The sequence below is a fragment of the Protopterus annectens genome, chromosome 7.part0 (genome assembly GCF_019279795.1).
Source record: "Protopterus annectens isolate FY-2018-M chromosome 7.part0, PAN1.0, whole genome shotgun sequence".
Taxonomy (NCBI): Eukaryota; Metazoa; Chordata; order Ceratodontiformes; family Protopteridae; genus Protopterus; species Protopterus annectens.
The window spans coordinates 1224113857-1224132314 of record NC_056739.1 but is presented as its reverse complement, the minus strand read 5'-3'; the positions used below and the strand labels follow the sequence as shown (position 1 = coordinate 1224132314).

At 40.3% G+C, this 18458-nt stretch overlaps 1 protein-coding gene across 1 annotated transcript in view; it reads left to right on the top strand.

The window, feature by feature from the left end:
- The window catches only part of DNAH1 (dynein axonemal heavy chain 1), a 5225710-nt gene that overhangs the window by 4621980 nt on the left and 585272 nt on the right, over positions 1 to 18458 (top strand). Inside the window, exon 71 of the mRNA XM_044076389.1 lies at positions 228 to 398. Within this exon, the coding sequence (XP_043932324.1) occupies positions 228 to 398 (171 nt within the window). The remainder of the gene's footprint in view (positions 1 to 227; positions 399 to 18458) is intronic.

The window sequence follows — 18458 nt, the reverse complement described above, 5'->3', positions numbered from 1 at the left end:
ATGTCAGCTGAGATCAGTGAGGAAAACCACATTTTGTGATGAAGCATTCTGTAGCAAGGTCTAATAAAATGAAAACTTATTTCTACTGTAAACTGTGGATAATTACTGACTGACATTTGAGTAATGTCTTAAACTGCATAGAAAGTAAGGTATTTATGGTCATAAGTAGATATCAGTGACTTAATATCTATTCAGAATATAAATATTTCAAAATCTTGGTTTTATAGGTCCATCGAGATTTTCGGCTGTGGCTCACAAGTTTACCCAGTAACAAGTTCCCTGTGTCAATCCTCCAGAATGGTTCTAAAATGACTATTGAGCCACCAAGAGGAATCAAAGCAAACCTTTTGAAATCTTACGTTAGCTTGAGTGATGATTTTATCAACTCCTGCAGCAAGGTATGTTGATTTTATTTTGAGTAAAATATAATAAAATGGTTTAGTTATTTTGCTTAATTAAAGTTTTAAAATATAAGTCAGGTTATACAAATTTACTGATAAAAAAATAAAATATATTAATGTTCATTTTGCTTGATGTCTTAGAAAACAGCAGTTATAACAGAACAAACTACCTTTACATTTCTTACAAAAATCAGTTTCACTACTGCTGGATACTGTTTAAGTCTGAACAAGGTGTATCAAGACTTTGTAGAAGCCAAGTAAGTAGTAATGCCTGGCAGGCTAGACATTTCAGGGAAATAACAGCTCGGCCATGGATGTTTCAAGGCCCAGTGGTAGAGGCAGAGGGGCTCCCCATACCTGAAAGGCCCATTATTTCACCATAACACTCATTCTGGAGTGCATTATTGCACGTGTAAAATTACATCCATGTTTATTTTTTTTACTTTTTCAATGTATTGTTATTTTTTTATATTTTGCTTGTTTATAATTTGTTTTCTGATGTAGTAAGCCCTGTCTTTGTTGTACTATCACCAGAGATGACCTTTTCCTGTTATTTGCAAAACATGCAAAAACAACCACACTACATACTGCATATCATACATAAAACTGCTCAAAACTGCTTTTCACTTATATGTATATAACAGCGGCCTGTCTTTGTTTTTTTTAATGATGCAAGTTAGAGGAGCAGAACAAACAACTGTAGCATGTTGTAAGACTGAGGGAGATTTCATAAAAAGAGTTTAGTGTACCATTGACCTTATTTATTCTGAGTTCACACTGACTATCTGGTAATAAAAATGGGTTTATCAATGTTGCTACTGTAATCCATGGAGAAATGGAAACAGTAACCAGTTACTATAATAGCATCTTGATGGAGAGAACCAAAGATACACTGAGAACACAGATGATGAAGTATGCAGTGAGCAACAGTCTGGATTGTACTCAGTGGTTATTAATATGATGAAAGAGGGCAATGCATTCAAAGTCTTCAAGAGTAGATGGTCCAGTACATATAGTGATAAGCTCCTTTATCATTGAAAAATATAATTTTCAATAAACTTTTATCTTTTACCAAGAAATGGAAAAGTGTTACAGTGGTCAGAGCAGTCAGACAGGAGTAGTCTGTAGCATTTGGAGGGTGGGGGGGGGGTCAGCTAAATGAAATAACTTTCTATCTGATGTTGTCATTTTCAATCTTTCTTCAATGAATGAGTTCAGATCCAATCCTCAGATCTGACTGAGCCACTTTTCTCACAGTCTAGGGTCCGGCTCTCAAGCTCCCCCCATTACCCATAATGCCTCCAAATACTGCTTTATTCCAGATCACATTTGCTGTTATAGCGATCAGTCAGGATTACATGCTGTCAAGCTGTTAGGTAGTCTTACAAAACTGTAAATGATTTAAAAAATTTTTCCTTATTAAACAAACTTTTTCTTTACTCTCTTTACTTTTCTAGTGGGTTAGTGTTTTAGACACCTTGCTCTACTTTTACTACTAAGTGTAGCTCCAATACCATTGCTGGTATTCTGTCTCTTTTCATACCTCTTCCAAGGTAATTTGGCTTCCTTGCTAGCTTTTTAAAAAACAAAAAAACTTTCTCTTTCTCTCTTTGCTCTTGGTTATTTTTACCGTTCATAAGTTCATAGGTAGGTTCTAGGCCATCGGCCTTGGGGCTTATATAAGCCTAGCCAAAAAGGTTCCCTGGCTTTCGCCACCCAAGTAAATTATTTTTCTGTGCTGCTGTCAAGCAGTGCCGGAGAAGTGATCCCTGGGGTGAATTTTCTATTCCCCATCCAGTTCTCAAGATTTTTCTTAAAGAGGGGCCAATGAAGAGCTTTGCTTGACAAGAATGGATAGTTCGTTCCAGAGTATGGGAAGTCTCTGGGACAGGAGTCTATCCCTCCAGCATGTTCTGTTTATTGTGGTGACAAGGTTTAGGTCCCTGGAGTATGTGGATTGGGGAGGTTGGGATTTCCTTAAGTGTAGCATGTCCAACAGCTCTGGGTTTGAAATAGCTCTGTATGTTAGGCAGAGATCACCTTTGAGTAGGCGATATACGAGAAGAGTAGAGCAGAGGAGAGCTGGAGTTTTTTGAGATGGTCTACGTATGGCATCTGTTTGAGGCCAGTAATCCTCGTAGTGTGGTATTTCTGTGGCCTTTCCAATTGTTGTAGGTCACTTGTGGGATACATGCCAAATGGGGCATTGTACTCTATAATGGGTCTGATGAGGGATGAGTAGAGAGGAACAATGACCTCCTTTTTTCTAGAGGAGAACCCTTTTGTGATGAGGTGTGCCACATAGAAGGATTTCCTGACTACTGTGGCAATGTGGTTATCAAAGGAGAGCCTACTGTCCACCTGTGTTCCGAGGTCTCTTATCAAACTTTCAGTGTTTAGTGAGCTACCACCTATGTGGGAGTTCATGGGTGCTGAGTTTTTCCCAAAGGGGATGACATTGCACTTCTTGCCATTGAGCTTGAGGCCATACCTTTGACACCAAGCATCTGTCTGCGTGAGGCTCTTTTGTAGAATGTCTACATCATTAGGTGATTTTATTATGGCTCCCAGTTTGCAGTCATCTGTGAACTTTGTTAACCAAAGACCTTCTGTGTTGGCCTGCACTTCAGAGAAGTAGATGCCAAACAGGAGAGGACCAAGGACTGAACCCTGTGGCACTCCACTCGTCACTGGTCTGAAGTCAGACTTGGAGTCGGCTACTTTTACTGTGTGGGTTCTGTCAGTGAACCAGTTGGCCACCCATCTTGTGATATAGAGATTTATGCCCAGTTTAGTGAGTTTATCTATAATTCCAGAGTAGGGGATGGTATCAAAAGCCTTGGCGAGGTCAAGATAGGCTGTGTGCACTACCTTGCCCTCATCTACAGCTCTAGTGACTGCTTCAAAGAAGTCAATCAGGTTTAGTAGACATGATCTACTTTTACAAACCCAAACTGAGTGGGGTCCAGAGTTTGGAGGCTACCTGTGTCTTTGTTTATAAGCTCAAAGATTATATTTTCCATGACCTTGCAGACCAAGCTTGTCAGGTTAATGGGGCAGTAGTTTCCAGGGTTTGTGGTGGCACCCCCTTTGTGGAGTGGGATAATCATCATTGTGTGCCATTCAGTAGGCACATAGCCTGAGGTGAGGCTATGATTGAACATGGTACTTAGGTGGTGTGCCAGTTCATTCTGTAGTTCATGCAGTACGCAGCCTGGGATGTTGTCTGGTCCCATGGATGCTATGTTCTTGGCTTTGGAGAGGGCGGTCTTTACTTGTTCATCCATGATTACAGGGGCTTTGCATTCTTCTGGTATTAAGATGGGCCCTTTAGAGGGTGAGAGGGGGGTAGAGTTAGCACTGAACCTATCTGCCAGGATGTTGGCAATATCAGTTGGTTCTGTATATTTAGTGCCATTGTGCTGTAGCTCAGAGCAGATCTGAGTGTTGCCATTGAGATTCTTGACATAGCTGTAGAATGCTTTATGGTTGTCTTTGGAATCAGTGGTGATTTTATTTTCATAACTGGCTTTAGAGGATTTTATGAGGGATCTCACCTTCTTGCTGAGGCTGACCAGGGAGTTCCTCCAATCTTGGGATTTTACTCTCTTTTGCAGCAGCTTCTTCCTTCTTTTGTAGAGTTTGTTTATGGCAGGGCACCACCAGATTGGCTTCCTTTTTTTGGAGGATAGCATCTTGGTTCTGTTGGGGATGGCACGATCCATGCACTCATGTATGTGCTTATACAGTGCATTTGTGTAAGATTCAGCAGTTGTACCTCTATTTTCTGTCTGCATGGGTGTCGTGAAGTTTGCCACTTCTGTCTTAAGAAGCATGAAGTTGGCTTTGGAGTACTTTTTGACAGTGGTTTCCTTAATGGGGGGTGGGGGTGGGATATGGATGTCTAGGGTGATTAGCTTGTGGTCGGATCTGACCAGCGAGGAGTTGACCTCTGGTGTGGAACACTGGTTACCCATATTGGTAATGATCAGGTCCAGGATATTGCTGCCCCTGGTGGGGGTGTGGATAAGCTGATCCAAGGCATTGGAATTTATGAATTCTAGAAAACAGTGAGAAATGAGTTGGTACATGAGTAGTTTTTCCAGTTGATGGTGGGGTAGTTAAAATCACCCATAATTAAGGTATTGGGTTGTACCTTAATATTTTCCAGTATCTTAAGAAATGAAGAGTGGGAATCCTGGGGCATGGTGGGGGATCTGTAACAAGCTACAACCTGGATTGCAGTCATGCCTAGTGTTAGTTGCACTTGGATAATTACGGCTGCATTACGTTGAGCAACTAGCCTGGAGGTGTAGATATCCTTAATGAATATGGACATGCCTCCGCCTTTAGTGTTTCGGTCCAGGTTAGGTGGCCAAAAGGTATGGTATGAATTATAGCCTGGTAATGTAGGGGTGCTCTCTGGAGCCTTGAACCAGGTCTCTGTCACTGCAGAGATGTCGATGTTCTCCATTTTAAGGAGTGCCTCAAGTGAGTGCATTTTGAAGTTTAGACTTCTAGCATTGAGTAGCATTACCTTCAGAGTTTGCTTGCTTGTACCCATCACAGTGGTGAATTTGTCATTTGAACCGTGCCTAAAAAAGGCACTATAGGGGAGGCAAGAGCCTTAGCCAGTATCCAGAATCCCAGGGGCGACAGGTGCAGGCCATCTCTGGCAAAGCATCGTGATCTGTCAACTATGTCGTCCCAGGCAGACAGATACTGGATCCCCTTAGAATGGCACCAGAAGCTTAGCCAATTGTTGAAGTCAATCATTTTGTCCTTGTACTGTGGTATCATTCTGGGCGATGGCAGGATGTTAGTCAGTGCTAGGGTCATACCTGCCTGGGCTACAAGATCTGAGAGCTCTTTCATGTCTCTTTTCATGTAGTCCAGGGAGGTGTATCTCAGGTCATTCACACCAACATGGACAATGACAAAGTCATATTTGTACTTGTTGTGGAGTGACCTGAGTGTGTGCATTATGTGGCAGATCCTGGCATCTGACAGACAGATGACAGTAACTTTCTCCTTGTTTAGCCTGGTGAGTGGGACATCAGTGTGCCTGATATAGAGTCAGCTATGACTAGTGTGTTGGGTATGTTTTGCTTGTGGGCTGAGGTTGAGTGGTACACTGATTTTGTGGGCTATGTGTCATTTGGGTGGTGTTGGGGCAGTGATGGTTGTCTGTGTTTCAGCTTGGGAGGTCTGTGTTGCTTGGGCAGATTTTTATTGAGAGCCTCCGTGAATGTGGATGTGTGCTTTGTGTTTCTATGTGTGGGTTTTGGTAGTGTGGGTTTTGAAGAACTATGTGTTGATTGTGGTGTGGTGCAGATGTTAACCTTCCCCTCTTGACTGTCTAGTCCATTCTAGGCAGGAGAGAGCCTGGCTTCCAGTTTGGCTATATAAGTGCATCTCTCACAGGTTGTAGTGTTGGGTGGTAGGAGGAGAGGGTTGTCGGTGTACATGAGGCAATTGCTACATTGCCCCAAGATGCCCAGATTCATCAGGTGGACAGGAGAAAACACCGGGAGCTGACCCATGGACATGCCTGGATAGTTGCTTATTAATTTGAGTACTAAGAGCTGTTTTCCTCTTGACAAGTGAGGAAAGTCAAGTGCTGTAGTAATTTGAGGTTTATGTAGTGCTTACAATGGGTTCTGAGCAAGTGCTGAGGACAAGGAAACAGTTTTGAGTGCTGAAACTAAAAAAAATGGATAGTTCTAGCTAAGACTAGCTAGTTTTAGCACCAATCCCAAGAAGAGAAGCAGGCCACAGCCTGTTTGGTGATCCACACTCTTGTCCCAGATGATGCAAGGGTCTGCAGGCTTGTAGACATTTTCTGATAGATGCCTCGAATAGCAACCACACCAGTCAGATATGTTAAGCACAGACACTCACTCTCCAACCAGAAAGAGTTAGGAATCAATGCACTCTGCTCCAACTCTCACCATGATCAGAATATAAGCACAGATTCTAAGCTGTCACCTATAAAGCAGTTATTAAGTTTTCTGGTGATCAGCAGTCTCCAGGAAATAATGTAACTGCACTCCTCTCAACAGGAGAAACAAAAGCACCAATCCCAAGATGACTTCTGAGAGGCAGAATGTAGGATCTACAATAACTGGTGGTCTTGCAATAGATGTTTACATGTAAGATGAAAAAAATGGTTTATCCTAAACACTGCAGTTTGCACTAGAGGAGTTAGATGTGAAAGTAGGTAACTTAAGTTTTACCTGTCTAAAAGTTAAGTTTTAGTGGAGAGTCACTATTTTTAAAACAGCAATAAATTTAAATAGTTGAAGGGGAGTGATTTCACAAAATGATAATTTTGTGCTTACTCACACCACCAGTAAATGCAGAGAGGAAATGAGATATATGGTCAAATTAACATAAGGGGCAGGCAACTAGAAACACACTGGTGTTTAAGAACACAACACTAACCGAGTGGGAAAATTTCTGTCTGACTCACAAGAGACAGAACTGTGGTCTCTTTTCAAGTTTTAGTATGCAGTTAAAAGCAGCATACAAGTAAAACACAGTGTAAAGAAAATAAATCACAGTATACAAAATAGGAAAAGGCAATAAAGTAATACAAAACACAACAGATAAAAACCAAACTAACTGTTCCCTCACAGCAAACTGTAGCAGAATCTGAGTGAGCCTTTCCAGTAAAGCTCTGAAATGTTTTATTTTACCCCTTAAATAGGAGGTTTAGTTCCTAGCTCCAACCCCTCAGTTCGCAGATGATTAACCTTAGTTGACCTGTTGTAACTTATGTGTGACTCCTTAAGTGACATCTTCTAATTTCTGTCTGACTCACAAGAGACAGAGCTGTGGTCTCTTTTCAAGTTTTAGTATGCAGTTAAAAGCAGCATACAAGTAAGACACAGTGTAAAGAAAATAAATCACAGTATACAAAATAGGAAAAGGCAATAAAATAATACAAAGCACAACATATAAAAAGCAAACTAACCTTTCCCTCACAGCAAACTGTAGCAGTATCTGGGTGTACCTTTCTAGTAAAGCTCTGAAATGTTTTATTTTACCCCTAAAATAAAGGTTTAGTTCCTAGCTCCACCCCCTCAGCTCACAGATGATTAACCTTAGCTGACCTGCTGTAACTTGTGTGACTCCTTAATTGACCTCTTCTATTTTTTGTCTGACTCACAAGAGACAGAGCTGTGGTCTCTTTTCAAGTTTTAGTATGCAGTTAAAAGGAGAATACAAGTAAAACACAGTGTAAAGAAAACAAATCACAGTATACAAAATCAAAAAAGGCAATAAAGTAATATGAAACACAACAAATAAAAAGCAAACTAACCTTTCCATCACAGCAAACTCCAGCAGAATCTGGGTGAACCTTTCCAGTATGGCAGACAAACCTACCAGTTTCAGTCCACTTCCTATGGGCATAAAATACCCAATTCTGATGCCCACAGGGAGTGCTTGTATTGTTTAGGCCCAGCCCACGTACAGGTGTCATATGAAATCTGCGAGGGTTTTAATGCCAAGGCTGTTAGTGAAAAGCGGAACAAGCTTATTCTTAAGGGAATGTTACCTGCTGCTGTTGCTGTTCCATCTACATCATGGACTCGGACCCCTCTTGAGAAGCAAAAAATATTCAGAGACCAGGGAGTTGAGAAAGCACTCCCCTGTACATTCTCCTCCATCGGCTCCAAGTTTGGAACTCCCACCTAAGGTAAAAAAAAAAAAAAAAAGGCCTTGGATCCTTTGGATCCCTAAACATAAAAAGACTTTGGCTCTGACATTGTTGGATCCAACCACACTTCTCAGATCCCCTTGGATCTGGTCTCCCTACTTCTCTCCAGAGCCGGTCTTTCCTGCCTTGCAATCTCCCTTTTTAGTGGAGACCCATAGCAAGACTTCTCGACCTCCCTCAAAATCTTCTTCCATCAGTTATTTCCAGAGCTTATTAGAGCAGGATGTGTATAGAACAATGAGTAAGTATCTTAGCACTCAAATTAAGATAGGAGTTTTCAGGCTGTGTTCCCCATTAGATCTGTGAGTCTACCATCTTCAGCACACCCTATAGCAATTCCATCTCTGATCCGACCCAAAGTTTTGGAGCAGTTTGATCCAAAGATCCAGAGTGTCAAGGAGTCAAATCTGAAGATGTTATCTTCCTTGACTATGACTATTTCCCTGATCCACTTGACTCTTAGTGCTTTAGAGCAGAACAGATCTCGGAGCTGAAGTATCGGCACCGGGTCCAGTGAGATGACTTTGACTCTGAGGCTTTCAGAGCCATCACTTCCCTGGGGGGCCTCAGCGCTTGACAACTCAGGTCCAATTCCTTCCTCTGGAGTGGGACCCAGCAGAGTAGCGCATTGGCTGAGCCGAGAGCTTTGGCTCCGAGGAGCCTGATTTTCACTTTCTATGGCCCTTCTGCTTTCAAGGTTGTGGATAGGGTTCCCATCAGTGGGATTCTTTGGCTATCACATCTTTGGATCCTAACCCCATTCCTCCTCAGGATCTGAGTTCCAAGTCTCATCACATTCTTCTGCAGGGACAGCCAGCCCGTCAGAGCTTCCAAATCATCCCTGGGTGGGGACTTCTCTTTTTATCAAACACTTCTACAGAGTACCCCATTGAGGAGGTTCCTTGGAAGAAACTGTGTAAAAAGAGACACCTGAAGTCCCCTCAGGAATTATTGACATACTGGATACTTAATTTGATGAAGGAGAGGGGTCCCTAAGATCTCCACCAAAAGATGTCTCATTTGGAGACATTTTACAAATCCTGTGCCAAAAAGGAGGATGGTCTTCCCAAAACCCATCTTAGGAGAAATCAGTTTTTCTGGAAGACTTTGGGTCTGGCCCATCTGTATCTTGGTTGACTCCTCTGGCGGATGAGCTTATTGACCTTGTCAGCTGTAGGGCATGGAAGGAGCCGGATACCATAAAGCCTATTCCAAAATGCCCTGATAGGATTCTAAGTGCACCACTGGTCAAGCAACATTGATCTAAAGGAATCCCTGTAGATGCCATGGTTGTTGTGGTAGCCACGAGAAAGCAGCTAGCAGAGCAGAGCTCCTCTGCCCATCTCTGTAATAGAGAGTCTAGGGCTTTTGACTGATATGGAAAACGAGTGTATGCTTCAGCAACATTTTGCTATTTTATCACTGAATTACCTGGCATGTTTTACAAGGTTAATAAAGGAACTCTCTAACTCTCTCCAGGGGTCCATGTCAGAGGAGGAAATAAAGTTTATTCTTCATGGCTGGCCACCCTACAGTCAATACTTAATGTATCCATGAGGCGAGACTAATCTCTCATGCAGCTGAGGGCTCCTCAAGGGCTGCAGGTATAGGTATATCCATAAGGAGGCATGCCTGGATGTGTTTGTGTCATTTTGTGGAGCCCTTTAAGGTATCATTCATCAATGCTGCCTTTGATGGCTCTTCTCTGTTTGGGTCTACCATTAAGGAGATGCTGTCCCATAGTGAACAGGATGGAAAGACCCTATCTGCCACAGGAATCCATTTTTTTATCCCACAGAGATCCTGCTCCAGAAATTAAAGTGGTGGTAAGAAAATATGGTTTCAAAATTGCAAGGGCTATTCCAAGATTCACACACAGTATTTTCCCCCAGAGGGAGAAATAATTATCATAATGGAAGACACCATCCATGTGGCTGACGGGGACCACAAAATCAAGGGTCTTGAGATTCCTTCTCAGACAGACCCTTTCAACATTCTTGAAAGGTTTCCCATCTGTACCTCTCTGGAGATAGTTGGAGGACATTTGTCTTTGCACCCATAAGCCTGGGCAGTCATCACAAAAAAACATATCGGTGCAAAGAATCGTATCCAGAGGATATTTTACTCCATTTTTACAAACTTCATCAAGGATGAGAAAGAATCACCTGGATGTTCCACCCAATCAGTGGGAGCAAACACCTCTGGAAATTCAAAAGCTACTGGACAAAAGTCCTCCAAGAGGTCCCACCAGACCAAATTTGATCCAGATTTTAATCATGGTTCTTTTTAGTGCCAAAGACGACAAGGCAGATAAGACCCATCCTGGATCTCAGTGATCTAAACAAGTTCCTAATGAACTGCAAATTCCATTTTTACAAACTTCACCAAGGATGAGAAAGAATCACCTGGACGTTCCACCCAATCAATGGGAGCAAACACCTCTGGAAATTCAAAAGCTACTGGACAAAAGTCCTCCAAGAGGTCCCACCAGACCAAACTCGATCCAGATTTTAATCATGGTTCTTTTTAGTGCCAAAGACGACAAGGGAAATAAGACCCATCCTGGATCTCAGTGATCTAAACAAGTTTCTAAAGAACTGCAAATTCCAAACAGTCACTGTTCAGTCCATTCTGCTGTTACTCCAGAAAGGCAATTGGATGTGCTATATAGATCTGAAGAATATGTACTATCACATCAAAATGAACAGGTGATCCTATAGATTCCTTTGCTTTTGGCTGGGAGACGGTCATTACCTGTTCAGAGCCCTGCCCCTAGGTCTCACCACAGCCCCCAGGGTATTCACCAAATGTATGGCAGTGGTTGCAGCTCATCTAAGACTGCAAGGATTCAGGATGTTTCCTTATTTAGATGACTGGCTCCGCACTTCTTCAACCAAGCATCTGTTAATAACAGCCAGAAAGTATCTTCTTCTAGGCATCACTGTACATCTTCCAAAGTCCAAACTTCAACCAGTACAAGTCTTGGAGTTTACAGGGGCTCGCCTACACACACTGAATCTTCAAGCATCCTTGCCACAGAGCAGACTTTTTTCTTTAAGCTTATATGGTCGCAGCAATCACTATTTATTTCCAAACACCTTTATTGAATTATCACTTATGACACAGGCAAATTTGCATTCATATAAAAGTAATCACACTATAATTAACATAACACGTTTTACTTCACATATATTGCTATATCTTATATAACCTAAACAACATTACATAAATTATTCAATTCCTTTATTAAACCAGCATTTACGAAACAGGCAATCATACTTTTATACAAATGAAAACAAACTACACCGAGGCAATCCTAGTTGCAAGCATTTTACATCACAAACCATACGGACATGCTCCCAGTTGCAAACATTATACATCACTTATAATCTACCAAATCTTTTTCAGTCAAACATTACATTGCTCATTTAAGTCTTGCTGTCTTTTAAACCTCATTCCTCCCTTGTATGTATTGTTCCCAAAATTCCCATTTTTCCTGTGTTGTTCCTACCCTTTTCTAAAGATCTCAGTTCCAGTTGTTTTATCTCTGTTACTATATTCACAACTTCTAGTATAGTTGGTTTAGATTCTGATTTCCATTTTCTAGTAATTGCTTTTTTAGCAGCCAACATTATTAGACACAGCAAGGCCTTACCATGCCTAGGCAATTCCAATTCTGTATCATAACTCAGAAAAATCATGTCCCTCATCAGACCAATCTGCCTACCCAGCATCTCTGACAGTACATCCTGCAGGGAATCCTTAAAGTCTGCCAATTCACCACACTCCCAGAAAATATGTTCCCAATTACTTATTTTTCTCCTTCACACCTCCAGCATTTGCTGTCTGCCTGAGGAAGTTCTCTGGAGTCTACTTGGGGTATAGAAATTTCTATGCAAACATTTCCTTGCAAAAATCCTAAATCTTCTAGATTTTGTTGCATATTTGGTAGACATACATATATTTTCCCATTGTTTCTTTGGGAATTGCTTATCCAGTCATTCTTTCCAATCACTTCTAACCTCCTCTGATTGATTTTTGAAAGTTATCATGTGATATTGCTTCACAGTAAGACACTGTCCGGTTGGATTCTCAGCTAGAGTGTCTTCTGTGTGGAGACATGCGTGAATGGGCGTACCTTCGTTGAAGGTTGTGCATCGGGGCTGGAAACCCGGCACGTAAAAATCTATCTGATCTGCCAGTCATTAGCGGACCAGAGTTCTGCTGTGGCGACCCCTAAGCTGAAAGACACAATAACAACATCATGTGATATTTTATATGCTCTACTAATTATTCCCTTTTTAATGGAAGCTTCTGTTCTAGATTCTACTAAAAGCTCTATCAGTGCTGGTCTTTTGTTTAGGACCCCCCCCCCCATTTCTTTCTGTTTGACTATACTCTGATATCAATCCCTGATAGTGAAGACAGTCTCTAATCTGCAGTCCAAATAAATTCTTGGCGTCTTCCCATTTTATCATCTTTCCTACTCTAGTTATTTGCTCCCAATACCTTGGTTCCTTTGCCAGTTTTCTCCAATAAATTCCAGCCCCCTCTTACCTATTGTCTAGATCCCTAATTGCAGTCATTCCTATCGGCAGAATCTCCTTTCTCCAATTCCGTGTTAGCTTAGTTCTTAGGATACTTTCTGCTACTTTATGGATATAATATTCTGTACGATTATTGTTATTCTCCTTAAAGGACTGCATCCAAAATCCCAGTCTGTCCTTGTTTATTGAGCTTCCCCCTGTTTCATCATCTCTTTCCACTTTGAAATATAATTTTCTGCTTGCGCTCTGTATATGAGTCTTAACTGTGTAGACTAGAAATACTCCTTCAAATTGGGTAAAAACAATCCACCCTGTTCTACTGGAAGAATCAGCTTATCCCACTTTACTCCTGCCATCTGCCCCTCCCAGATAAAGTCCTTCAGCTCTTTACTAATTGCTATCCACAACTTCTCCTTTGTTCGATAAAAATATGCCTGAACTTTGTATAAAACTAAAGGGACTAAAAACATTTTGACTGCTTGTATCTTATTATCCATATCTATATAACAAAGCTTCCATTTTCTCAGTTTTTGTATTACCTTTTGTTCAGTCTCTTCCCATATATCCTTCAATGCCACACTAGAATAATTTTTAATCCATACTCCTAAATACTTCATTTTATCATGTCCCCATAAATATGGATATTGCTGAACCAGTTTGTGTGTGGGTACATAATTTACCTCTATTGCCTTTGTTTTAGCTTCATTAATTTTGTATCCCAAAAAGATCTGAAACTGTTTCAGAATGTTCCACAACACTGTAATGTATCTTTTTGGTTTGGTTAGGGGGGGTGTGGGTGGCAAAGCCCCCCATTTTGATTTGGGATTTAAATTTTTTTTTTTGATGTGGCCAAGGGAAATGTTTCCCTGGGTTAAATTGGCCGTTCAACATTTTCAGGTTTCGATATTACAAGAGTGATCTTTAGTTATTTGATTAACTAAAGTTTCGATCTTGTAATATAGACCCCTAAATATAATGTAATAATAAAGGGGATAAAGGACACCCCTGCCTGGTTCCTCTGCTCAAGTTGAAATTATCAGAAAGGATCCCACCCACTTTAATTTTTGCCTCCAATCCCTCATATATCCTCCTAACCAACCTTATAACTTTTTCAGAAAATGAAAATGCTTCCATTGCCCTGCTCTTAAAGTCCCAGCTTACTCTGTCAAATCCTTTCTCTGCATCAAGACCCATTAACAAATTTAAATAAATAAATAAAACAAATAAGTAAGTAAATAAATAAAATAAATAAAATGCTTGAATTGCTGAAACCATATGATGGTTCTTAATCTTTTGGAGGATATTTTCTCCTCCCTGTATCATCCTACAGATCCCTAACCAGTGCCCCATGAGCCACGTCCAGCCTGCAGTCCACCTCCTAACCTCCGAGACTATCAGTGATAAGGCCAGGGCTGATGCATATCTTAATGGTGTCCTAGGGGTCTACCAGTTACACCCATGGGGTGTCTATTTTATGACCTATCCCTGTTACATCCCCCTCCCTTGGTCCCTGTGGTAACATCCAAGGGGTGGTTGTGTAATAAGAACGTGCATAGTACCAGCCTGCCTCCACAGTAGCTCAGCTGAGATGTTAATTGAACTCATATCCCCTGAGCTCTAGTCAGGGTTTTATACATCTACATCACTGGAGCAGCCTGTGATGATTCTTATCAATTTTTTTTCTTCCCGTTTAGTCTCAGTATATTATATGCTTTTTTAACATGAGTGGGTTTTTTCCAATGATGACTGAATTCTGAGAGTAAGCACCTCATGCTGACTTTTAGAAAAAAGCTTTTATTTCTTCTGAGCTTTATATTTAAAGCTATACATTTAATGTTATCAACAGTATTTGAGTTTACAAGCCTGTTAGGTATGCTGCTTGTGTGATGACATTTCTTTTAATTCATTTAATTTAAGGTAGAAATGTGAAAATAAACAGACCACTGGACAGGAAAGTAAGAGTCCCTCCTCGGATTCATAAAGAAGTCAGTGTATTGTCAGTCCTTTCTAGGTTCTTCCATTTTTAGTCAGTGTAATAATAATTAAAAAAAAAACTGTATAGCTGGTCCAAATTTTCCTTTCTAAACTTCATTTTGCAATAGTGGAGACTCTGAGGATAAGATAATTGAAGTAGTCTAAAACTTTCTCTTCACCTGGCCCAGTGTATAGCCAAAAGTTTTGATAACCTTTAGTGATGTTAGCTAAGCCACTAACCATTGCATTTAATAAATCAGTGAGTAGATTAGTAGATTAGTGAGTATTACCAACCCAGAAAAATACAGATTGATATCCTTTAATGAAATTTTGAGAATGCATATTCTTTTAAAACTTTCATCCTGTTAGTATAGCTTTAAAATAGAAAATAACAGAGAAAAGCAAATTAAAATGCAATTTCATTATTTTTAAGATACTAGTTTATTGGAAAGTAACCTGCACAGTTTTAGAAGGGAGCATATTATGATTTAATTATATATATATATATATATATATATATATATATATATATATATGTATGTAATTATGTAAGTAGTGGAATCTGACTGTAAAATCTACTAAAAGACATTGAGGCAAATCAGAGCAGGGCTAGTGTGTAGTATACTTGCATACCAAAGCCTGTAACAATTTTTTAAGAGATTTACACAATGGTACAACACCATGCTTAGAATATGTATGCAACCCCCCCATCATATGAGATTCAAGAGGCCAGCTCCATTGGCATGCTGGTGTGTCACAGTGGGGTAACCTATGTAACAGCAGCCTTGTACTACATAATGGTACTTGTCATCCCAACAACTGCCTTTCTTGGTAGTATGTTGCACAGCATATGGATGGGTTTTAGACCTCAAATGGTTTCTGTGCTGAATCCATTTTTAATTATTTTTTACATCTCAGAAGAAAGCAGATAACTAACTAAATATGTTTAGATATAGATAGAGGATACATAACATGAGTTATAGTAACTAAAGCAAGATGTTGTATACTGTGTACTTGGGAGGAGAGTAACACAACAGCAATTATTTCTGTACTGATCTTTCCCAAAACCACTGGCACACGTGAAAATAGCTGACTGAAAATACCAATTATAGAAAACTCAGTAGCCCAAAAACAACATGCTGACTATGATACTGAAATGAAATGGTGGAGTAAAAAATGAAAGAAGCTAAAGTGTGGTGAGGTGAAGAATACAGCTGTCCCAGGTTCACAACTGGTGGGTATGATCAGTACCATAGAAAAGATGCTGATTGATGTTCACCATTCCAACAACTGCAGTAGCCTTTAGGTTATGTAGTTTCTTTCCTGCCTAGGAAACAACAACAATGGGCCAGCTTCAGAAAGCTCTGGCTCCACCTTACATGTTCTCTCTAACTGCTGATTGGCTAATCCCAAGGAGGGAGATCAGCAGTCAGAGTAAAGATTTCTTCAGTACTTCCTTGCTGTCTAAAGAAGAAGCATATCTCAGGCTTCACAGGAGCAGCATCAGATAAAAGCTTCATGTCTTGTAGACAAGTCCCTGTTCAGGAATCCCTCCATACAAAAATGATTGCCCTTTGAAGAAAAATAATATTTATTCTATTTTTAGACTAAAAGAGGTATATCCCCTTTAAGAAACTCAGTATATTTTACAGTATCAGATGTTTCCTGTTAGTAGGGACCATTATTATTAGTTATCAGTGTCTGTTAATCTAATTGTGGCCATTTGTCTGAGAATTTATGTACTGCTTGTGTAAACTTTGATTTTTTTGGACAAAAAAGTTTTACTGTAGGGATATGCAGGAACTTTATGTATCAGTGTTATGCTTATACTCAGTTTGTGACAACCCACCTACCATATAGTTTTTCTCTTGGTGTGTTTAAGTGTTTGAATGGGATAATAACAGGGCATTTGTGTTCAGCTTGTGTTTTTTTTTCTTGTGAATGGGCTGGGGAAATTGTTGTGAGTGTAAGTGTGCTGTTGTGAACACTCAGTGACAACATACCTTCAGACTGACTAGCTACAGCAGTGCTTACCACTTTTGGCTTCTCTTCCTTGCCTACAGCATGGATATTTATTCCAGTCCTGCTGGTTCTTCTCCCATTGTACCTGGAAAAAAAATCACTTACCAGGGAGTCCTTGCTGTTGTTGCAGACTCAGTGGCCATTAGTTGATACCCAACTGCCAGTCCCTAAAACAAGCAGCTAAACTGTATAAGGTACCTTAGACTAATATTTTTTTTGTCTCCTTAGATCTGGTCCAGCATCAATTTTAATTGTCTCATTCTGGCAACTGGTTGGTCTTTAAAACAAACCCTTCTCCTGGTGACAAAGAAGACAAAATGTTGTACAGTGTAGTTAAGAGAATGTTTTTATCTTCTACTTTAGCCTTCAGAATTCTGAATTACCAGGCATGTATGTGGAAATTTATGCTTTCTCTTATGGACAGTCTGAGGGAACTGGATACCACTCTTCGTACAGAAGAAAACTCCTTTTTTGTAACAGAGTGTTTTTACCCACTGTCAGACTTCTAAAAAATAAATTCTCAGGATCCCAGGGTTCATGGCTTCTATGGTTCTGATATTTGCCTCAGTTAGGTTACACGTGAGAAAGATGCAGTGGTTTCTAAAAACACACGGACCCAGCATTTGCATTCTCTGGTGTATCAAATTGTAGTGTTTGACTTTATAAAAAGGGAACTGCATTGCTTTAGACAACAAACTCAACTGAACCCAAGTCTCCCCTTCTCACCTCAGACCTCAAATGAGTCTCACCACAGATGCTTCAGATTTTTCTTGGGGAGCAGTTACCATGGGGATAAAGGTGTGAGGCCCATGGAGTCTTTCAGACAGACCAAAGCACATCAGCATAAAGAAAATCTTGTCTGTGATCTATGCCTTGAAGTCTCTCTGTTACCTATGGTTCCAAGAACCTCTTCAAGTGATTACAAACAATACCATAGCCATATGGTAGATAAACAAGCAGAGAGGTACAAGTTGTACTCGTTATGCAGGCTAGCTATGATAGCTTAGACTTAGCTTTCAGCATTCCTTAATCCTCTGTCTTACATTCTGTCAGAGTAAAACACTGTGGCATCAAGCTAAGCAGCACCAGAACATATCCTCAGAAAAGGAGGCTGAATGAGTGGATATTCCAGGAAATGATCCGTTTGCGGGGAACATCTCAAATAGATCTTTCTGCCTCCTTTAAAATAGAGAACTAAAATTATGCTCCAGGGTTCCTTGCAAGCATGCCTTGAAAACAAATGGATTTTCATTCCCTTGGAAGGGAATGTTCAAAAAATGTTATTCCACCTTTTCCACTGATATTCAAGATAATTCTAAAAATTCAAATGGATACCCCAAAAATCATCTAGATGACCCTTTTTGGTGCAGGCAACATTCGTTCTCACTTCTTATGGAATTGGCCAAGGGCACTTACCACAAGCATCCTCACATGCTGGATCTACTCACACAAGCCAGGGAGAGTTTAATACACATCAGTTTCAATCAACTTTAACTGACTGGCTGAATGATTCAATTCTAATACGTTATAGGCACGTATTTCATGAATGTGTGCAGCAGGTACTAAACGGGGAAGAAAGCATGCTAATAAAAAATCCTATATTGGTAAGAAGAAGCAAATTTCTAGTTGGTGCCTAACTAGTAATCATGGGTCTATCAGGGTTTTGTACCACTGATCCTCAAATATTTTTATGAGTTGCTTTCCTCTAGCCTCTCTTATTTCTCTATAGAGATTTGCCTTTGCAGCCATTTCAGCATGCCTGCCCATGGATTTTCCTCTTTCTTCTCTGTT